Here is a 23,095-nt window from a genome sequence, read left to right on the forward strand (position 1 = left end):
TTATTTTTAAAACTCACAGAAACAGTATGTAGTTTTAAAAATGCAAATCCTACAACTCAACCGACCTAGAAATGGCCAGCAAACAGGAGAGGATGCTGGAGATCACCACGCATCAAACCCCAGCACAGCCAGAACCCAGACAGAACCACCGCGTCAGGGAGGGTGTGGAGGAAGCAGGCCCTCCTGCACCACAGATGGGGGTGGACGTGGAGCTGTTTCCCCTCTCAACCCACACCCCCCTCCCAGGTGTACCCCAGGGACTGAGACTGCGACCCTGGTGGCGGGGGTGGACGCAGCTGTGAACGCACGTTGGAGCACCCAGTGTGCCCTGGGTCAGCAGTCTGGGGGTCACGCGCAGGCTGCTGCAGGTCCCTGGACGCAGCGCGTGACATTAGAGATGCTGACAAACCAGCGTCAGCTACGCCCACTCAATTCCAAAGGTTTATTTCCTTCAATCGGTATTACACGATGTAACGCAAATGGGGGGGAGGGATCACACAAAACTCCTGTAAAGTAGACCAAGGGTCAGGTGCGGACTCGTGGAGGACAAGACCGGCTGGCAGCACACATGCTGGAGGCAGGCGCACGGCGGCCCGCTGCACGAGCCCCCTCCCGTGGCACCAGCCTCCGGTGGCCTGTGTCCCAGCCGACCGTAAAGCAATAAATATGCACAGGTTCCGTGCAGCAAGGAACCAAGTCACCAGTGGACGAGGCAACGACTCACAGGGCTGCTTCGAAATCCAAGCACAGGGGCCATGTTTCAAGTATTGCAAAGAAAGAGACACAAAGATGTCCATGTCTTGATGTAAAACCTTAAACCCCTCGCCCAGGGCGCCTGGACTCAGGTGGGCTTCCTCAGCCCTCTCCCCGCTGGCCTCCCCCCAGAGCAGCCAGGACCCAGCCTGCGGTGGGGGGGGAGGGGGGAACACACAACTTTGGCATCAAACCCACCATGAAAGCTGGACAGGAGGCTCTGCAGGAAACGCCCCCTCGCCTGCCCACGGCCTCCAGGTGGGGAGGGGGCGGGGGGAGGGCCGCCCTCCTAGGCAACCCCTGCCTCCACCTGCATCCACAGAATGCTGAGGATCCACCCCGCCCTGCCCCACCCTTCCTAAACAAACATCCTAAACTCCTACAGATTTTCTTCTTTTGTTAAAAAAAAAGAGCTGCAGAAAAATAAGACACGTTTCAGGAGTAAAGTGTAATAGACTTCAACGTCTGTTCTGGGTTCAGAAAGCTTGGTGCTTCGTACTGTCCGTCCCTAAAAGAACATTTAAATAAGATGTCTGTGTCTCCCCGGGGTGGGGGGATCCCAGGCAGCAGGCCCAGCGCACGCGCTCGCACGGGCTCGCACGGCTGTTCATACATGTGCGTCTGTATATAGGTATGTACACGCGTCTCCTAGTGCGCCTGCGTAAAGTGCTCCGTGATTCACAAAGCTGGGTGGGTGATCTCGGGGAAGGGGGTCCGGGAGGCCACACCGTTTCCTGGGCAGAGCAGGCCTCAGTGCCTCCTCCTGTCCTCAGCACGGCCGCCGGCATCAGGGCTGCCCTGGGGTCTGGCTGAGGCTGGGGACCGGCCGCAGGTGCCCACCCGCCTTCAAGGCGGCCGGGAGCTCAGCCCATCGGTGAGGCAGGGGGACTGGCCGGATTCGGGTTGTGTGGAGCCCTCCCAGCGCCCTGAAGCTCAGGCCTGCAGCTCAGGAGCCCCGCCCTCTCCCTGACACCAGCAAGCCGCACCAAGGCTGCAGGCTTGTCCCTTCGAGCCTGGCCAGCCGGTCTCCCCCAAGCCTGGGGGACTGGCAGAGGAGATCCAGCCCCCCGGGCGCAGTGAGCCAGGCACCCCGCAGGTCAGGCACAGATGCCGGTCAGCAATGCCGAGAGTCTCCGCTCGATGCACAGCTTGCCTGCAATGAGGAACGGCACCGTGAGGGGGCACCCTGCTACCCACCTCTCCCTTGTGCCGTCCCCTGGCCGGCCCAGTGGCACTCACACTTGGCAATGTTCTCCACGTCCGCCTGGTCGGTGAGGATGTGCTGCAACCCCTCCATCAGCAGCAGAGCCTTGTGATAGCGCTGGACACAGTCCTCCCGGCGGTGAAACATCTCGTCCAAGGCGGCTGACTGCACCTGCTCGAGGGAGGCCAGGGGCTGAGCCCAGCTGCCCCGAGCCCCACACCAGGCACAGAGGGTCAGGGGCCCGGACGTCGCGGCACACACATCAGAGGGCACGAAGGAGGGTGTGGGACGCGGGAGCACTGCCAGGGGCCTGAACAAGGGCTCGTGCGGCCTTGGGCAACCAGCCGGCCGACACTGCCCCAGGGGGACCAGTGCTCCCAGGCAGAGCGCCCCCTTGGCAGACAACGGTCATCACCGGGCACGAGAAAACAAGCTCTCCCCCAGACCGTTGTGCAGACTGCACATTTACGCTACACCAACGAATGTTCTCAATAACAGCCACCACCTCAGAGCCAACCCTTTTTAGGCACAAAGACCCCCAAAGCCAGGGAAGCAGAAAGCCGGGGCCCCCTGCGGCCCCACCGCCCACGAGCTGCATGCTTCCAGCGGGGCCACCTGCTCTGGTCTCTCCTGGAAAACACTCGCCCACTACAAGGCTTGAGAACCAGGCCTCCTGCCTGGACCCAGGAGCCAGACAGGCGTCCAACACCGGGCTGGGCCTGGGGAGCCCGGGGCCAGCGCTGGCTGTGGGGCAGCATGGAGTCACGCCCCCGCCCAAAATCCAGCAAGCCGTGTATGTCAACAGCCCCCCCCCCACGGCCCCTACCACCGCCATCCCACGTGCCACGCGGTGCCTACCGTCTGCACCGCGTGGCTGAAGATGAGCTTCTCGGCAGTGACGCTCTGGATGCGGTCCAGGAGCCGCTGCTTGTCCAGGAAGAAGCGCTGCAGCCGCAGGCTCAGGCCTTGGCAGGACACCACGCTCGCCTTATACAGCTCGTTCAACTTCCGCACCACTGCGGGCGGGGGCCGGGGACGAGGGCAGCCACCGTCAGCGCAGGCCCCCCGCCGCCCGGGGCCGCCGGCCACCCTCACGTCACTGGGAAGGGCCTTCCTCAGCCCCCTCCCTCCTCTGCCTGCCCCCGACCCTGTCCACACTCTCTGGCCTCCATCGCTGCCCCTGGGGCTGCGGCACTCACCCTGCTTCACGGTGGACGACAGACACAGCTTGCCGGCCCGGATCTGGTCGATGGCAGTCTGTAGGCCCGAGGAGAGCAGCTCGGCCACCTTCAGGTAGAGCACCAACTGCTCCGCAAAGCTGAAGGGCAGCAGACGCATGAGGCGGCGCGGAGGCCCCGGACCCCAGGCCGCCTCCCCCCTTGGCCCCACAGGGCCCGCGCACCCCCACTCCCGGCTCAGCAGGCTGATCTGGTCGGCCACCACGCTCTCCTGCAGCTGGTACTCGGGCCCCCCGGCCGCGTCGCTGGCGCTGCCCCTCAGGGCCGCGATCTCCAGGACGTGCTGGACGAAGACAAGCGTGAAGCGCAGACTATGCAGGATCTCCGTGTGCTCTTGCTGCGGAGACACGGGGCGGCTGAGGCGGCGGCCGTGGCCCCCCGCCCTCCCCGCCCCAGGACCTGCTGCCCACGGCCGGGGACCCTCACCTCCATCAGCGTCTCCTCAGGGAGGTCAGGGGCCTCGAAGGTCACAGCCCCCTCCAGGTTGGCGGTGACGGGGTCGGTGAAGCTGCAGCAGTGTCCGGGGGCCGGAACCTCCGGGGCGGCCTCACTACAGGCCCCCGGTGCCAGGTGACGGGCAGAGGGGGAGCTGGCCGAGCCAAGGGAGCTCGAGGAGCCCACTGCAGGCAGAGGCCGGTGGACAGCCGATTCAGGACACGCCCTTCTTAACTCCTGGACGCAAACCCCTTCCCACCCGGTCTGGATGCCTCGGTCTACACTCCTCCCCTGCCACCCACCGCAGTCGCCCTGCGCTCCTGCCAGTGGGCCCTCCGGTCCAGAGGCGGCAGCTGTGGGCGCGTCTGAGCCCCGAGCCCGGGACCCCGACCCGACGAGGACAGGCTGCCCAGAGTGGCTGCAGACACGGGTGCCGTGGGCACTATCCCTGCTCCACGTGTAAGAGCGAGGCCACCTCACCCTTCCTGCCCCGTCCTGACCCATCTGCACCGCCGTTTACGCCCTGCGGCCTGCAAGAGCGCCGTGCAGTCCTCACCTGAGAACACCCTGGCACGGGGGCCCTGGGGCGGCGTGGTCCCACTGGGGGGTGAGCCCACGGTGAACACCACGGGAGACGGGCTGCTGGTGCCCCCAGCACGGGCTCCCGGGTGCAGGCTCCCTCCAGGGCCAGCAGAGGGCGCTGCAAGAGCGGGAGGAGGGGCTCAGGGCCTGGCGGTTGGCGCCCGCCCCCCACCCCGCTGGGAGCCCACCGGCCCACCGATCTCCATAGGCTTCTCCTGCAGGCTGTCCGTGCTCCCCGAGTCAGGGGCCTGGGTCCCAAACGCAGCCTTGAGGAGCAGATCAGTGAGGCGGCCAGTACTGAGGGACCTGCAGGGTGAGGAGCCGTGGGGAGCCGGCCCGGGGCCCCCGCCCCACATCGCCCGGCCAGCCTGCCCTAACTCACCGCACGCCAGGCACACACAGGGCCTCACATAGGCTGGCCGTCTCCTGCCCACCCTGGACGCAGGTAGTGTCCCCCATTAACACACAGGCCAAGTGAACCCACGAAGAGTCACACAGGGTGGAGACGCAGACAGGGCCCCTACCCACACGCAGGTCTCCTCCCGGCTTCTCCTCCCAGACAGCGAGCCAGCGAGCGTGTCGGGAGAGTCCCTTCCCACACACCTGCCAAAGGGGCTCTTGTCTTCAGTGGGCCGCAGGCCGGGGCCCAACTGCTGCCCCTGGAAGGGTCCTGCCTCGGAGAGGTCCGGCAGCGTCCGGTTCCGAGGTGGTGTCATGACCACACCCTGCCGGGCCAGGAGGGTCAGCAAGTTCTGGGAGCTGGGGGTCTTGGGGAAGTCGAAGGCAGGTATGGCCTAGGAGGAGCAGGTGGGGTGCTCAGACAGACCACCATGAGGGCGCTGACACCTGCGTGGCCCCACGCTTCCATTACCCGGTCTCCACAGCAAAGGCACAAGGCCTTGTTTGCTGCAGGAAAGCAATACGTGCCCCGCACATGCCCACCCCCCAGGCACACGTGCGCCCTCGGAAACCCCGCATGTGTCGCTAACGGGTCTGGCCCCACTTCACCAGCAAGAACGCCACAGCAAGGACTGAGCTAAGTGGCCTGCCCGGAGCGGTACTGGAGCCCAGGGGGCACCTTCTGCATTTCTGGGGCCCGAAGCGTGTCCCACAGGAATCCTGCCAGGCGGGTGGCCGACAGCCTGGGCAGGTGGATGGGAAGGGGTCCTCAGTACAGAGCCACACTCTGCGGGCTTTTCCCAGGACTGGTCACTCCCTCCCTCTCCCCCTCCAGCTCTGTGACCCAGTTACCTTGGTGGGGGAGCCCAGGATGGGGGGCAGGGGGTTGCGCTGCAGAAAGTCAGGCAGCTTGGGCGAGCCTCGCAGGGGCCGGCAGGACTGCAGCCCGTGGGCTGGCTGCGGGGGGCTGGACTGCGGGTGGCCGAACGCTGCCCCCAGGGGGTCCGTGGGGGGCTTGGGCAACTTAGGGCGGACGACGTGCAGGTCGGACAGGTTGGGAGCGCTGTGCAAGCGATAGCCCAGCCCAGCGGCGTGCGGGCAGTGCTCGGGCGCAGAGGAGCCTGCAGCAGGACAGGACAGGGCCTGGTCACTACCGCGTGGGGCCTACCCAGCCCAGCCCCCACCAGCAGCAAGACGAGCGTGTATGTGAGGCCCTTGTGTCTGGACTACTCCCCCCACCCCGGCTGCTCGGCGGTGCGCCCGAGCAAATGGGCGCAGGTCATACCGCACGGTGGGTGCGGACACTGAGGCCCAAGTGCCGCTCCACAGCCCAAGGCCTGAGCTTGTGAGCAGTGCCCCAGGACCCGACCCTCCCTTCCCTGTACGAGTGACCGTCATGAGCAGGAAGCTGGCCCCTGCCCCTGGCCCACGGCCACACCTACCCGCACGAGGGGATCTGCCACCCCGCATCTCGGCTCCTTGCGGGGAGGGTGCCCCACTCCAGCCCTGCCGTTCAGGGAGGATTCCAACTTGAGGAGAGAGAGGGGTCACCAGGGTCATGCCCCGACAGAGCCAAGTCCCCTCCCCCGCCGCCCCAGCCCGGGGAGATGCCCGATCCCTCATCAGAAGCTCCCACCACGGGCCTCAGGTTCACCTTGTGGAGATGGTGTGTAGGGCCGGCCCCCACCCAGGGAGAGCTTCCTGGCCAGGGCAGCTCCGTGCTCGGCGTGGGATGGGGGTGACGGACTGGCCCGGGCAAAGCCCAGGGGGCTGGTGCTGCCCGACCTGCGGATGGCGGAGGACCTGGAGACAAGAGCAGGCGCGAGATGAGGGTCACAGCCATGCCAGACGGCTCGTCCCTATCTGTTCAAATAACAGTCTCACTGGGGAGCCCCCAGGAAGGTTGGACCACTCACCCTCCTGCCTAGACTGGTAACTAGGAAGCGAAGAACCCCAGCGTTCCCCCTGAGCACCCTCAGGCCTGAGGTCACAGTCCCTGCCGGGACAACCACTAGCCCACAAGATCCGTGAATTACGAAAAAAAAATAGGGAGCCTTGTCCTCCGGCTGTGTTTGTTGAAATTTGTCAAAAATCAACACTGGGTTTTGTAAATTCATGATACTTCACTGACGTCTTATCAGGGAGCTGTCCTAATAAACCTCAAACCTCTGCACGTCCGTGAACAGTGGCAGTGAGACTTACATAGTGTACAACCTGCACAACTGTGCACGTGGGACAACCCTGTATCACTCCAAGGAGGCTGCAGGGGAGCTTCTCACTATAGTTCTCTAGGGCATGCCCTTTGCCCCCAGGGGGACCCCTACAGTCACGGGGGGATGAGAGGAGAGGGGCGACCATGCTCACCGTGTGGTCTGGTACTGGGTGGGTGACTGCAGGTTCTGCTCAATGCGCTGGTAGTTGTGCACCTGCGTGGGGACCGGGATGGGGACGGACACACCGCACCTGCTGCTGAAGGGGCCGGCCCGGCTGCAATAGGAGCAGAGGCGGGGCGGGGGCGTTGTCAACGGAAACAGAGTCCTGAACTGAACCCGAGCCCCAGACACAGTGCAGCAGAGACCGCCAAGGCCGCCTGCTTCCTCAGCTCTGCACAGGCCACTGCCACCGTTCAGGCACCAGGACTGTTCACGCCCACCCCCCGCACCCTGGGCCACAGGGACACGTGGCAGAAGGCCAGGCGGGGGCCGCTCCCCCGCTTGGCTCTGGGGACTCGAGCCCACCTGGCCCCGCAGCTCCCCCCCACCCCACCCCCTGGGTCTACATCCCTCCTGCCACAGCCCCTCCTCCTGGGCCACCCACGAGAAACCCGGTGTCCTGCAAGGCCTGAACCAGGACAGGACCTGCGGACACAGTACAGCCTGCAAAGCCCAACCTGGGGCTGGGGGCCCTAGCCCTAGCTTAGCTTGGGGCCCTGCACGGCCCTGTCCCACCCCAGCCCCTGCTCACCCTGAGGGGCTGGGAGAGCTGCTGCAGGGTGGGGAAGGAGACGGGGTCCGGCCACGGCTCTCCAGGCCAGCGGAGGCCACCAGCGAGCTCCTGGTAGGGACAGACAAGATAGACAAGGCAGAGGGGCAACCGGCAAGGGCTAGCATTTCCCTCTCCCCAAACCAGGAGCGGGCAGGGCAGGGGGCTCACCCGCTACACATCAGACTGTCCGGTGGGGGCTTGGCACCGGCCGCCTCGGCCACCAGGTCACCTGTGGACAAGAGATGAGTGAGGCTGGGCCTGGGTACCTCTCACACCAGGACAAGCGTCCACTCCACGCTCCTGGGCCACCTCACCCACCACGGCTCCCTGATGGCCCCACACTCAATTCCAGACAGCGGGGGGAGACTCCAGGCAGGGAGGGGAGAAGGCAGCGCTCCCAAGTCCCCACTTCCGTCCCCCAACCTGACCGGACCTCAGGGCTCTGAAGGAGACCCTGGGTGTGCTCTCCATACCCCAGCCTTCAGCCACCTCCAGGCTAGGCGCCCAGGGCTCCCAGTCTGGGACTGACCTCTGCTCGGGGACGCCGGGTCAGACACCTGCCCCATCAACCTCCCTCACGGCCCTCTCTCCCGCTCACTGCCCTCCTGCCCCTGCCCTGGAGGTCCAGGGCCACTCCAACTCAGCCCTGAGTCCCAGGAGTCATGGGATGGCCACAGGCAGGGAAAGGACCTATCAAAGCCCAGGGTCATGAGAGGAACTTCAGACCCCAGGACAGAGTTTTAGGAGGTGCTGGGCCTGTCCCTGAGGCCTGAGAACTGGGGCTCAGCAAATACGAAGCTGGCAGCAGCTCCCTCCCTGGGAGCAGATGCTCCAGAGGGTGCAGAGGGCAGGGCCCGAGCACAGGGATTCCGCCCACAGACCAGCCACAGGTAACCGGGACGACATGGCTCTGACTCCATAGGCAGGCCGACCTGGTACGGAAACTGCCAGAACCACCCTGAGGGCACACAGGTAGAGAATTTCGCAAGTGCACACGCACACATACACACACAGAGCTCACACCGAAGCCACCCCCGACCCCTGACCTGGAAACTGGGCCGGGACCATGACGAAGTCATCCGTGTCGCAGGACGAGTCCTTGCTGCTGGCGCCGGAGCCCCGGGAACCCTGCAGGAAGCCAGCTGCTTCGGCCGGGGAAGTCAGCGTCTTCTGGAGCTGCTGCTGCATCTCTCCCAGGGACTGGGGGTCAGAAGGGGAGGCCACTGAGACTCAGCCCCGGGGCCCGGGGAGACCGGGGCTGCTGGGTGCCGCCGACCAAGGGCTCAGCGCGCCCTCCTCCCCCACCAGTTTCTGTGGGGTCTGCCGCTCGCCAGGCCCAGGCTGGGCCCCACAGCGAGTCACACGGACGCAGCCACCCAGCTCCCGCTGGGCTCCCGGGGAGACTTCCCCGCGTCTCCATCAGTCCCGCAAAGGGCCTGAAAGGGGGGGCCGCTCCGCGCTCAGGACATAAGGCATCCAACGTCCGCCCTCAGTGCGGGCAAGAGCGGTCCTCTCTACCACGGGCCCTGGCGCCCCGGCTCTGTCCTCGCCCACCCCGTGCTGAGGTGCTGGGGACACAAGCTGGGGGGCGGGCTCCAGGACACAGGGCCCCCCCGCTCCCCGGCCCACACGTGCACAGCACACACAGACCCGCACCAAGCAGGTCGGCCTCTGGGACACGAGGGCTAGGGGTGGGGGGCTACGAGGGCTTCTGCCAACTTGTCAGGCTCCGACATTTCACAGTCCAAACGTGTCTGTCCACGGCTGGTGGGAGCTGCCAAGAGCAAGAGAGCGCCCCGCCTTCCTGGGGTTGACAGTGAGGGACAGCCCTCCGCATGACATCCACGCAGCGCCAAACCCCAGGGGGAGGAGCCCAGGGCCCGGCCCCCAGCGGAGACTCACCGGAGGGGAGGCCAAGTGCGAGGTAGAGCTGCTGCTGGAGCTGCTGCCGGACCCCGAGCTCGGGTACGAGGGCACAGGCACGGGGGGCGCTGATGGGGGGGCACAAGTCAGCACGCAGGAGACCCCTCCACCCTCCCCCTACCGGGCCAGCCCAGCAGCAGCAGGTGCGGCACCTGCGCCCCCCTTGAGCCCCACCATGGCCGTGGGGCTCCAGGAGCCTAAGGGGACTCACACTTCTTCACAGTGGCGCTGGCATCGAGGAAAGGGTGCCGGAAGAACTCGTCTGCAGGAAGAAGGACAGCAGAGGCCTGAGCAGAGCCCTGACCCCAGGGCCCCCTGGGGGAAAGATGGCGCCCCGCCCCCCCAGCTGCCACTGGGGCCTGAGCTCCAGCAGGCCTGGGCACCCACCCCGGCCGGCACCGTGCCAGGCGTGCAGGGACACGGCCCCAGCTGGGGGCTTTTCTCGCCGGCTGAGGCCCCCCCCACCCTGCCTCATGGGTTTTCCCAGCGGCGGCACTTCCCATTGCAAAACCGGGGTTTCCACAGCCTGGGCTGCTGGGAAAGCGCCGTGGGCACCTGGGAGCTGATGGTGGGGGGCATGCAGCCAGGAGGCGGCACCCCAACCCGGTGGGTGGGCCATCAGGACACACGCTGTGGGCTGGCCGGGGGCCGCTCACCGAAGTCCATGCGGTCCTTGTGGTTCCGCTGCAGCAGGGCCAGCAGCAGCTGTCTCAGCGGGGCCGACGTCTCCCTGGGGATGCTGGGAGGGGCCAGAGACAACATGACCCGCCGCCCGCCCGCCCACCCACCCGGGGTCAGCGGGGTGTGGGGGCGGGCAGGACCCGGACACTTACGTGGGTACCAGTGTCTTGTTCCTCTCGTAGAAGAGGCGAAGGTCCTGGGGGCTGCTGGCCTGGTGGGGGACGGCAGCGTGAGCGCCCCTCAGAGCCTCCAAGCTCCGTACGAGGCCCCCCAGCCACACCGGCAGGCCGGAGCCCTGGACCAAGCACCGCAGGCCCTCCATGCTCCCAGGGATGCCCCCTGCCCCCGTCCACGTAGACCATGGGCACCACACAAGGGCAGCCAGGTGGGCCAGAAGCCAGGCGGCCAGGCCTCCCTCCCCGCCAGGGCACACCGGTCAGGGTGGTCTTGGGTGTCCGGTGTGACTAGGTATTTGCTTCTTGAAATAAAACAAGAGTCCACGCACCCCCTCTCCCAGCAGAGAACCCCAGCATAAGCTCTCCCCTCACAGTGTGCACCATACCCGCTAGGGAACACCTGGTGGGCACGTGTGTGGTCAGCCATCTGCGGTCACCGCACACCGCCACATTCCAGGCACTGTTCCCGGCACCAGCAAGCAGCCAAGAGCAAGAGAGTGCCCCACCTTCCCGGGGTTGACAGTGAGGGACAGCCCTCTGCATGCTCATGCAGGGAGGAAACGGCAGACAGGGAGGGGGGCAGGGAGCCAGGGGGCCAGCCAAGGAGCTGAGGAGCCAGCTGGCAACAGCCGAGTGCTGCGTGGTCAAGCCAGGAAGTCCCGACGGGGTGTGCAGCCCAGCACAGGAGGCTCAGAGCCCCCAGCCCTCCAGAATCCCACTGCTGAGCAGGCCACTGCTTTTCACAGGTGGTGCTCCCCAGGGCCCAACACCAATTCAGTGCCGCACACCAGCAGGGCATGGGCAGGAAGGAGGGCACGAGGCTGGGTTCAGACATGCACATGGGCACACACGGATGCACTCTGGAGCTCGCCGACTCCAGCTTGGCCTGCAGCAGGACGGGGCCCCCCGTGACTGCGTGGTGGGGAGCCACGAGACCACCTGCCTCTCGTGAGCGAAGGCTGTGGGCCTGCAGTGCTCGGTGGCCGCGCTGGGACCGGGAGCTGAGTGTCAGGTGCAGAGTGCGAAGCGGCGGCCAGCCCATGCCTGACCCGGGGCTCGCTCACCTGGAAGGGCGCCTTCCCCGTCAGGCACTGGTAGACGATGGTGCCAATGCTCCACAGATCTGCCTTCCCGTCGTAATGCTGGGACATGATGACCTCGGGGGCCTACGGGGGTCAGGCATACAAGTCAGCACTGTGGCTGGAACGGACGATGTACGGCGGCGGCCGAGGTCTGGTGCCAACACCAGCCAAGCGGAACGGACCGGAGCCACCTGCCGCCCGGCCGCCACAGGTGCGGTCAAGAATAGCGCAGCCTCGCTGGCTGCAGCCGACGTGCGGCGGGGAGCCCACCTACCATGTACATGGGGGAGCCGCAGAGCGTGGCCGCCATCATGTTGCTCTGCAGGTACCGAGCGAAACCGAAGTCGGCTGCAGGTGAGGAGGGCGCGTGAGGGGGCCGCCCTGGCTCCCGGGCCTCCCCGCGCGCCTTCCCCCTGCCGGCCCTGGCCTCACCAATCTTGACGCGGATGTTGTTAGGGTTGGCGCGGCGCCCCCCGGGGTTGGACAGCAGGATGTTCTGGGGCTTCAGGTCACGGTGGATGATGCCCTTGCTGTGCAGCAGGTGCATGGCGCCCGCGATCTGCTGCAGGAAGAGCCGGATGGTGTCCTCACTCAGCGTCCGCATGGCTGCAGAGACAGGCGCCCAGGGTGAGGGGCCGCAAGCCCTTCGGGGGGCTCCACACTCCACCGTTCCTGCACTGCGCCCCCCCCGGCCCCGCCCCCTCATTCACACCGCATGCGCATGCCCGGTCCGGCCCACCGCGAGCCCATCCGCTGCCGGCTGCCCGGCTCCTGGGGTCTTCACGGCACTGGGCCACCCGCCACCACGCACCGCTGCCCTGTCACACCCCCTCTCTCCGGTCCCATTACTTCTCCGGAGCCGCCTCCACCCACCACTGCAGGTGAGCCCCAGGGCCCGCCCTCCTGAGCGAAGGGATGGACAAATGGATGCCGGGGCAGCGACCAGGAGAGTGAGTGCCTGCCCCCCCCAACCTGTGGCAGGGTCCTGGGGGAGGCCCACCCCTCCGTGGTCAGCCAGGCCTTGCTGGGGGCCCAGGGTGCTCAGAACAGCCCAGCACCCTGCAGGGCAGCCGGCCAGGTGCTTCAGGTCCCCTGTAGGGCCAGGCGGCCATCAGAAGGCACCGCATCCCCACAAAGCACTTAGGGCCCTGCTCACAAGGGGCCTTCCAGACCCATGTGTCCTGTGAGGCTGTTCCACGTTCCACAGCAAGTGCTCGGGGTACGGGAAGACCCTCCACCTCCATCAGGCTGCCTTGCAGGCTGGGTCAGGGTGAGACTGGGCATGCAGGCCCCTGGCCAAGGGGTGTCCACTCACTGTGCAGGTAGTCAGCTAGATCCCCGCCGTTACAGTACTGCAACAGACCATTGGCACAACCTGGTCAGCGGCCCTTCCTGGATCGCCCCACCACCCTACACCTGCTCCCTTGTTCCCAGCCTCCTTCCTGGGGCAGGTGTCCCTTGCAATCCGTAGTTGAAGAGGTCAGTGGGGGTCTGATCACCTCAGGCACCTGCCACAGCCACGAGGGCTCCTGATGGGGTGGCCCTACGCCCACGGACATGCAACCAACCTCTAACCCCCAGGTGACGAGGAACCAGGAGCCAGGAGAGTCCGGCCTCCCTGTCCTCCCAGCCGGGGCTGCAGGAACTCACCTCCATGACCAGATAAACAGAATTAGCCATCTCCTGCAGGACACAGAAACAGCAATGAGAGGTGGAAAAAAGCACCCCCGCCCCCCCAGCAGTGCTCCAGGAAGCCTCTCTCGGCCTCAGCGTGAGCCACGCACTCGGCACCCATGCCCCTCAACACATCCCCTGGGCTGTGAGCGAGGGAGGCCAGGGAGCATGGACAGCGGCTGGCTGGGTGGGCCCAGGGCCTGCTGTGCCAGCGCTTGCCCGGTTGGGGAGTGGCCAGAAGATGAGGGCCTGGGCTGTGATTTGTTTCTGAGGTCCTCTGCACTGGGCTTGACTGACAAGAGCGGCAGCCAATCAGAGCACTCTTATTTGCCAAGTCTGGGGAAGAGGCTGAGGTCCCGGAGGGGTGCCTAGGGTGGACATGAACCCTGATGCCAAGGGGCAACCTTCAACTGCCCAGGTCCCAGTCAAAATCAGGGTCAGCCCAGGCGTGAAGTTTCAACAGGGCTCAGCTTCACGTTCTACCTACCCAGTGGGGGACCCAGGTCCCCAGGAAGGACACAGTCAAAATTATGAGACCCATGACCCACAATCTCAGAACCACCCGACTCCAGGATCAAAGATGCCAACAGGATTACAGAGGGCAGCGCCAGCCAGGCCAGCTTCCGGCGCCGCTCCCAGCCACCCATGGCCTCAGGGTGGTGCTGGGTCCGCCCCCAGGAGACTGAGGAGCTCAAGGCCCAGGCTGGTGCACGGACAGCCCCCAGCGCCCGCCCCAGCTGCCAGCATCCCCACGGGCCCATGCCTCCTGCAGGCTGCGTCTGCTGCCAGGAGTGCCGCTGAGATCCCCAAGTGGTATCCAAGTCATCTGAGGCCCCAGAAGCCAAGTGAACCAGGCAGGCGGGGTCTCTGTGAACCCCCGTTGTCCTGCAGACAGTCGGCCTGGATCTTGCCCGCGCAGTGGCTCTGCCAGCCAGCCCCCAAACCTGCAGCACCCGTGCAGCACCAGGCCCTGGGAGCCACAGCAGGAGCCCTTTCTCTGCTCCACACAAAACCCCAACCTCTCACTCCCCACTGTGCAAGGAGCCAAGTCTGCGAACCGGCCCCGAAGCTCTCCAAGCGTGGCAGGGGGATCCTAGAGAGGGGGCAGGGAAGTGACTCCAAGAGGGACATCTCTCAACAGCCTTTGGGGGAAGTCTCCGGAGGCCCATCCACAAAGGCCTGACCTCCAGCAGTGGACTCAGGTCCCAGGGATGCCCCGACCCCCACCTAGCAGGACAAAGGTCCCCTGGTCAGCCACCCTGTCACTGGATCGGGGTCTGGGCACAGACACACACTCAATGCGCGTGGAGCAGGGACACAAGCTCCTGCACGGGGCGGGGGGGGGAGGGGGGAGACACCCCATGTTTAAATGTCAGCACCCCCCCAGAGCTCCACCAACAGAGAGCGTGAGTCCAGGACAAAGACAACCTGGGCGGCAGGAGTGGCGGGGCGTACTCTTAGGGTCGGGGGAGGCAGGCCTGCTCCAGCACGCCCCCACCCTGCGTTCCAGGCCTGTCACTGGGAGGGGGCAGGCCCGCCCCACTGTCCTTCCAGGCCAGCTGCAGGGGAGAGATAACACAGGGGCAACTCCAGGAGAGTCCCAGGTCACACGCCTGGGCCAGAGGAGCAGGGCAGGTCGCAGAGAGCGCGCCAGGGAGGGGGGGGGGCTGGCGGAGGGGAGCGCGACGCTCGCAGGCAGAGGACCCCGACAGGGCGGAGGGCGGGCGGGAGGTGAGGACCTAGGAGGGGCAGCCCTCGGCCCTCTGTGCTGGGCGCGCCCCACAATTACTCCTCACCAGTGAGCTCTGGGGAGCACTCCGAGCACTCTGGTCTCAAGTGGCCCAGAGAAGCTAAGTCCCTTGCCCTGGGCCACACAGCAGAGGGGCAGAGCTGGGAGTCAGGCCCAGGCACCTCCAGAAGAGCCCCAAACTCACCCCGCCGAGCCAGGACAGGCAGGGACAGAGTGATGGACAACAGAGAGACAGAGTGTCCCCAGGGAATGACCCACCTGGACTGGTGGGGATGCCAGGGCTGTGTGGGAGCAGTGAGAGTAGACCCCTGGCCTGCCTCTCTCCCCCAAATCTGGGAGTGCCCCAGACCCCACAACCGCCTCCCCTGGAAAGAAGGCCCCCACAGCAGAAGTAACAAGAGTCCCCTTTGTACTCAAGGGCCCGCAGGACCCCCAACAGGGCCTAGGCCCTGCTCCCACCTCTGCCCCCACACTTGAGCCACAGCAGGCTTCCAAATGGGATGGTGGATGCCCTCTCTCCAAAGACCCCACCCCACAGGCCCTTGAGGCCCCTGCGCACCCCTGCGCATGCCCCATCCCCACTGGCCCACTGTTCCGAGGGCTCCCCAGGGCCTCCCTCGTCCCCACAGGAGGTTACAACTTATCGCCTCCCCAAAGGCCTCCTGTCCTGAGAAGACCCTGAAGCCTCCCCGAGGCTTGTGGATCCTCAGTGGACAGTCCGTTAGCAGCGGGGCACCGGGGCTACGGGGACCTAGCCTCCCTCTCCCCACTGATCTGTCCCTCCGCCTGTGGCCTAGGATCAGCCTCACCCTCAGCAGGCCCTCCCAGGCGTGGAACACAGCAGGCCAGCAGGGAAAGAACACAGCAGGGCTGGGGCCAAGGGTGGGGAGCCAAGCCAACCTCACATGGGGCATTCAGGCTTGGGGCGACCCAGGGAAGCCAGACTGGGATCTCCCACGACGCTGAGCCAGACGACGGCTTCAGACCAGCCCCTTCCTCCTGGCCTCTCTCCCCCCACCTGGGACACCCTAACTCCACTGGTGGGTGCAGGCTGGGCCACTTCCCAGGCGAGGTCAGGAAGCATGCCCAGGCCTGGGAAGGAGAAGCCAGCTCGCGTGTGTCCTCAGCCTGCCCCGTGCCAACAGCAAGCCAGGTCCTAAGAGAGCCCGGCAGCACGGCCGCCAGCCCGGACAGGGACCAGGAGAAGGGGCAGGCAGCATGTCTCCCCGCCCCGGGGTGGGGCACCTTTCCAGACAGGCTCCGTGCGCAGGCCCCTCCCAGGGACTGCCACCCCCCCCCCCCCCGGGGCCACGCCGTCCGTCCGTCACTGCTGGGTAGCCCCCGCCCCTCCCAGGGAAGCCAGCTCCCTGGGCCACCCCCCCCCCCCGGGGTGGGGGGGGAGTGGCCAGCACTACCTCGGTGGTCACGGCTGACCTGCCCCTGCCCAGCTCACTGTCCACCCACAGCCCCGCTGGGCCCCCGGTCCCACCCCTGCTGCCCCCCACACACTGGGTTTGCACTAGCTCCCTTGGGAGTGAGCGGAGACCACATAGGCTCCAGGCACAGAGCCCCCTCCCTGGGGTCAGTCTAGATTCAGTCTACACACTTGAAATGACCAGGATCGCTTCCGTCCTGGGGGAGGCAGATGGGAACCGGGGCCTACTCTCATCCTCAGGTGGCAGGTTCTCGGAAGCTCATTATAACGTTAAGACAGAAACGTAAACGCGGCCAAAGCACAGGCCCTCCAGGACCCTGTGACCTCGGGGGAATGCACCAGGGCTGTCCTCACAGCCCCATGGCCAGCTACCCACACGCCGCACTGCCCTGCTGGCCTAGGGACATGGCGGGTCCCGTCCGTGTCACAGCCCACCCCAGGAGAGGAAACGGGACACGGTCATACAGGGGCAAGGGAGGGGCAAGGGAGGGGCAGAGCTTGGTGGGAACCCTCAGTCCCGACCACCCCACCTTGCAGCCCCCAAGAAAGGGGGTGATGGGTGATGAATCCCAGCCTAAGCACCTGACGTGGACAACGAGGCAAAGCCTTACAAGGAGATGAAACGGAGCCCTCTCCCTCCCCTGGCAGGGTGCCCACAGGCCCTGGGGACAGGGCAGGCCCGAGCGTCACGGCCAGGTGTGCTGGGCAGCCTGGGACGGGCAACCAGGCACGTAGGAGGCCACCCCGCCATGGGGCGCTAAGGTGCTTTGCCTAATAGGATCCCACTCCCTGCCTGGGCTGGGCCTGGGAGGTGGGCCGGCACTGACCTAGTTAACTCCTCGGACGCTGGCCCTCTTGGCTCGGGAAGGTGGCAAAGGCTCCAGTGGGGGCCAGAACACAGCCGCCCAAAGGAGCAGGGCCACTCCCCACCCCAGGCTGGGCCCTTGAGCCAGCTCCCAGAAGCGAAGGGTGCCCGGCCCCACCCTCCTTCCTCGGGGAGTCTGCTGCGGCTGCCGGCAGGCCAGCCGGCCTGCCCTCTGCGGCACCCTCCTGCCCGCACACCCGGCCTGCCCGACTCGGGAAACAAGGGGAGACTCTCAGGGCAAGAGAGGCGTGAGCTGGTATGATCCCTCGGAAAACAGAAACCACATGCTCCTCCCAGAGACGCACCATGCCCCGGTCGCCACACACCAGTGACACGGCAGACGTGACCCACACAGATGCCCGCAGCAACTCCGTTCTAGGGCACTGACCGAGACGGTTGAAGATGGGACACCACACGGCCACAGAGCCCCCCTACCCCCAAGGTGGTGCCGAGAGCACACAGGCAGGCAGCCGAGCTGGGGGGGCTCCAGGGCTCGGAGGCGGTGGACCGGGAGAGAGACATCCCCACAAAAGGCAGCGCAACAGACCCCACCTGCACGGAGAAACTCGGGGGCTGAGCTCCTGGGGCCAGCCGCGTTAGAGTTCTTTCCTCAGCTAAGTGCTTAACAAAGCATTTCGTGATCTGCGTCTCCCACCGCCTAGTATATGTTATACTTCAAAATGCTAAGTCAAAAGAATTTTTAAGTTAAAAAAGATAGATGAAACAACAGTAACGCAACTTTGCAGGCATTTCCAGAACCACCTGGACCATCGGGCCTACTCATCGGCCCCCAGCTTGGAACCCGGTACCGAGGGGCTGCCACCCAACCTGCATCCTGCCCACCTTCGCCCCAGGCCCAAGGCCCCTCTCTGCAAGGAAAGGCAAGGCGGAGGACTGGCACTGCCCAGAAAGGCCCTTGAGTAAGTCAGCAGGAGGTGGGCTGGCTCCGTCTGCGGCTGGGCCGGCCGTGAGTCATGTCCAGCTGTGGGAACCAGCCGGCCTTGGGAGGGGGAGGGTCGCTGTCGGCGAGGACTGTGAGCATCAGCCCTCCTCCTGGGCCATGCTGGGCACGGTCCTAATCCTGATCCCTGCAATGGCCACCTTCCCCAGGCAAGAGCATGTCCAGATACCACCTACCACACTGAAGGCCACAAGCTCCAGCTGCCTCTCCACGGGTCTGGGGGGCCTCAGAACAGAGTACAACCCCCCCAAGCATCCACACCACGTGATAAACATCCCTATTCCGTAGGATCACAAAACAATAGAAAACAATCTCCGAGGAAATATTTGCAACCCATCACAAAAGGGCTTTCCTTAACATACAAAGAGCTCCTACAAATCAATAGTATTTACGTAGCAAATACTACGTAATTTGCTGTGTCTGAGCAGACACAGCTCTCTATCACACAGGCGTACGGTCACCGTCTCCCACTTTACAGGTGACACTGAGGAGCTTGCCCAAGGTCAGTCACACAAGTAAGTCAATGGAGCACCTGGGCTCAGAGAAAGACAGTATGGTTCAGGGCCCATGCCACTAACCATGGCGCCATCCAGCCTCAGTAGAAAAAGACTAACAGGAATCACGCCAAAGGCAGGTGGCGTTCCTAATACTCACATACTGAGACGCTGAGCCTCACTCACAGTAAGTGAAAAACACTGAGAAGTCATTTTCCCCTGAGATCAAAGTCTGATAACCGACCTCCTGGAAAGGATGTGGGGAGACTGGCCCGTCCGTACGCAGCCCTGCTGCAAGTCCAGTCCAGCCTCTGGGGACCACAATTTGGCAACTGTCCCAAACTAGAAGCACACGTCCCTCTTACCCAAGGATTCCTGTCTAGGAGTCGACACACCTGGCCAAAACTGAGTGCAAAGACAGTCGCTACCATACCGCGGCCGTGTCAGAACCCCAGAAGAACCCACGTCCCGTCAGTGGGGAACCGGCGAGGTCAGCTATGGAATGTGGGGCAATGGAACCCAATACAACCGCAAAGAACACCCATTGCCACGTTGTAACAACAGCTAACAAGCACACAGGGCTCACCATGGCTGTCTCTAGTCAACAACTGCAGGGTCTCTACCACAGGAAGAGATGGAAGCACAGACACCTTAAGACACTTGTCCAAGGACACACAGCTGGTTTAGGGCCAGGATTGGAACTAGGTCATCTAGCTTTAGAGTCTGGGCTCTGAAGCACTCTGCTCAGGGGTGGGAACCTTCCCGGGAGAGGGGTGTGTCTCCCACGTAGAGGGAGACAGAGATCCTTCCCCAAGATACAGGCTCAAGTGAAAAAGGCACTGACTTTACGCAGAAGTGGATGGTGTGGTGGCAAAGCCGTACGTAGGAACGTGCTCCTGCCCCTGGAGAGATCCAGAAACCGCCAATGGCAGTGTGGGAGCCAACAAGGAGAGAGGGGGGCTACCTCTTCCCAGGTCCCCTTTTATGATCATTTCTTTTAGCCCAATTATGTATTACCTAGTTTCAAAAGCCATTTTTCCAGGGTCCTGTGTGTCTCGGAGAAGTCTAAGGACTTGGGGACCACTGCACACCCCAGGGGGGTGAGGGCACAGAGCCCCAGCAGAGGCCGGGCCTCGGAGGGGAGAGGCCCCACTGGCCTCCATGCACTTCCTCCGGGCGGGGGAGGCTGAATCGCTGCCAACACTAGAGGAAGCAGCACCGCTCACAACCAGGTGTGCGGCCCAGCCAGGATGGGGCAGGAGGGAGAGCGAGGTTCCAGGAGGGGAGGGCAGGGCAAGGGGGGCAGGGCGCTCTCCTGGCCCCGGGACACCGTGTCTCGGTAGCCCAGTGCCCGGCTTCTAGGTACTCGCCGTCACACTGGACCCGTGCCCTCCCATGTCACCTCACATCATGCTACAGCCCCCGAGGCCACAGCCTGGCTCTCAAGGGGGAGGGAGGAGGCCACCCAAACACAGACAGCCGGGTTGGGAACTTCCCCTCAGCCAGGGGCCGGTCCCGTGGCCTCAGTAAACAGGTTTCAAAACCATTAGTCAGCACTCTGGCCTGCAGATCTGCCTCAGGTTCCCGGTCCCCAAACTGGCTCTCCAGGGTCCTGGACCCTCACCGAAGCCAGGCCCCACCTGCGGCCCCAGGGGCGGTGAGGGGACACGGCGGGGGCCTCCCGAGCCAGCTGGGCCTGAGGCGGACCGCCTCCCCGCTGCCGGCGGAGGCAGCCTCCGCCGGGGCCGTCTGGCCCCGACTGCCAGCTAGAAGGAAATCTCCGTGGGCCCCTCCCCTCCCCCAGCCTGACGCAGGGAGGGACTGGCCAATGCCAGGCCGTTGGAGCAATGTCAACAAACAAGCTGCCGGCCCAGACAGGTGGGCCAGGCCAGCAGCACCGTCCTGCCCGAGGCCTGCACCGGGGACAGGACCCACGGTCGGGCCCACTGGGTCAGACACCCCCGAGGCCCCCGCCGCAGTTAGCTAGACCTCCGTCAGTCCAGGAACGCGACGCGACCCAGGGTGCCCTGCTGGTGCCTGCAGCAGTCAGGCAGCTGGCGCTGGCGGGACTCTCCCCACATACCCAGAGGAAGCCGGCCCTGAACTGGGCCGAGAGAGAAGTCTCCAGGGTCCTGCTCAGGACTCGCAGTTGGGCAGGCCAGACAGCGATCTATACCCAGGGGTGCCCAGCTCCCTCTCCCAACATGAGACCCTGGCCTAGAACCTTCCACTACCCACCAGGGTCTCAGCACCTGGCTGGCCTGGGACCCAAGCTCGTGGGGCCTGAGGCTGTGCACTAGCCAGCCTGGGAGGGTAACGCACCCCCTCCCCACCGCCAATGCAGCCCCGAGCCTTACCTGAAAGTCATACAAAGCCACGATGTTTTCATGTTTCAGTTCCTAGGACAGAAACCCAAGTTTCTTAGGATCAAGGCTAGCTCACCCACCACCCTCTCCCCCTACCGCTTCCGAAGCCCGCTCACCTTGAGGATCTTGATTTCCTTCCCCAGCAGTGTCTGGGACTTGGCGAGGTTCTTCTTGTTAATGCACTTGACTGCGACCTCCAGGTCGTGCTTCTGAAAACCAAGCATGGATGTTCCTCAGCGGCCCGGAACCCAGGAAACCATACAGGGCCACCCCAGGCCAGGTAGGCACCTGGGGAGGGATTCTGGTGCCAGTGGCAAGGCCCCAGGTGTGGGGTGGGAAAGACGGCGTGTCCCGGGATGTAAGGGTGAGAGAACCTGGGACGTGGGGATGGGAGGGAAGGGCCCATGGGGTGGGGTGGGCATGAAAACCCCCGGGGTGTGTGGTGGGGATGGGGGGGCCCGGGTGCGGGGAGGGGATGCGGGTGGGGCTCGCCGGTGTGGGGCCCGGTTGAGGGGCCCGGGGTGTGGGGTGGGGGCCGGGTTCCCCCGGGGTGTGGGGTGGGAATGGGGGGATGGGGGTCCGGGGTGTGAGGCAGGGATAGAGGTGTCCCCGCGTGTGGGGCGGGGATGGGGGATGGGGGCAACGGGCGTGCGGCGGGGAGGAGGGGGTGCCCCCTCGCTGGGGCTCGGTGCGGGCCCGCCGGCGCCCCTCACCTCCCGGTGGCGCCCCTTGAAGACCACGGCGAAGGCGCCGTGGCCGATCAGGTCCTTGCGCGAGAACTCGAACTTGCCCACGGCCTCCAGGCCGCCGCGGCCGGGCTCCATGGCGCGGGCGGGCGGCTCAGGCGGCGGCTCGGGCCGGGGGTGGCGGGCGGGGGGCGCGCCCCATCGGGCAGGCCGGGCCCGCCTCCAGCCCCGCGGGCCGCTCGGGGCGCCCCGGCAGCCCGGGCTGCTGATCCGGATCCCTCCCCGGCTGCGACTCCGGCTGGGGTTCGGGCTCCGGCTCGGACTCCGGCAGGGAAACAAAAGAGCCGCGGCCGCCGGGCCCCAGAGCCAGAGACGCCGGCGCAGGCGCAGTGCGCGCCGGGGGGGCGGGGCTGGGGGCGGGGCCTGGCGGGGCGGCCGCGCTCCGTGGGCGGCGGGGCGGGGCGGGGCCTGCGGGGCCTGCGGGGGCGGGGCCATGGCGGGGTGGGGCGGGGCCAGCACTCGACTCGCCCCCACGGTAGGCCGGGGTGGGGGTGGGCGGGGAGGGAAGAGGGGGGAAGGGGAGGACCCCCCCCCGCGCTGCGACCCTGCCCCGCATCCCCTGTCCGCTGCCTCGTCTCTACACAGGCGCATAACACCCGGACGTGGCCTGTGTACCCCAGGGCTAGGGGCCGCATAGAATAAATCGGGCTGCTTTAGAGCTGTTGCATTTTATTTACTTTTATTATTATTATTATTATTTTAGTAGGCTCCACACCCCAGGGCGGAGCCCAGCTGCGGGGCTTGATCTCACGACCCTGAGGTCACGACCTGAGCGGAAATCCGGAGTCGGAGGCTTAACCGACTGAGCCCCCGCGCCCCCCCCCAGGCACCCGAGGTGATGCATTTTAAATTGTGTTCAACGGTAACAAATTGTCTGCCACACGGCACCAAAACATAGGAAATCAGAGGGAAAGTTTCCATAAGTCCTTTCCCTGGGATGATACACCGCGGATTCTTAGACACAGTGTTAAATAGACATGTGCTCAGGCGCAAAGTGCTCCGAAGTTTAGAATTAAGAGGCAAAACAGTGAACCGGGCTACTACTTGTCATTTTAGGAAGTATATGGCCGTACACGCGTAGGTACCCGTGTATAATACACGTATGTCTACGTCATGTGCGATAGAACCGCTAACCCGGGCTTGCCATATGCCAGTGTGTCCATATTGTAACTCATCCGTTCCCCCCAATGACTCCGTGAGACACTTGCTATTCTATCGCCGTTTGACAGATGAGAGAATTGAGGCCCAGAGAAATGTACCTGAAGTCACGGGGCGAGCCAGGCAGAGCCAGATTCTCACGCAAGAGACTGTCAACAGCGGCTGCTTGGGGAGGGGTCGGTGCTTTT

General features: G+C 65.1%; 1 protein-coding gene across 1 annotated transcript; it reads right to left on the minus strand.

Moving 5' to 3' along the window:
• Positions 1-414: 414 nt before the first annotated feature.
• ULK1 (unc-51 like autophagy activating kinase 1) lies at positions 415-22,026 on the minus strand. The gene is made up of 28 exons (XM_027577104.2): positions 21,717-22,026; positions 21,120-21,212; positions 20,995-21,036; positions 13,109-13,141; positions 12,774-12,810; positions 11,891-12,064; positions 11,733-11,806; positions 11,441-11,542; positions 10,353-10,411; positions 10,176-10,258; positions 9,731-9,781; positions 9,499-9,587; positions 8,643-8,796; positions 7,765-7,825; positions 7,576-7,665; positions 6,976-7,098; positions 6,266-6,414; positions 6,054-6,140; positions 5,464-5,732; positions 4,816-5,006; positions 4,409-4,518; positions 4,187-4,330; positions 3,622-3,815; positions 3,360-3,532; positions 3,157-3,275; positions 2,816-2,973; positions 1,993-2,128; positions 415-1,906 (listed from the first exon to the last, which is right to left on the minus strand). The coding sequence occupies exons 1-28, from the start codon at positions 21,825-21,827 to the stop codon at positions 1,851-1,853; spliced, it is 3,162 nt and encodes a 1,053-aa protein (XP_027432905.1). The 5' UTR covers positions 21,828-22,026; the 3' UTR covers positions 415-1,850.
• Positions 22,027-23,095: the final 1,069 nt, after the last annotated feature.

This window comes from Zalophus californianus, chromosome 14 (genome assembly GCF_009762305.2).
Source record: "Zalophus californianus isolate mZalCal1 chromosome 14, mZalCal1.pri.v2, whole genome shotgun sequence".
NCBI lineage: Eukaryota > Metazoa > Chordata > Mammalia > Carnivora > Otariidae > Zalophus > Zalophus californianus.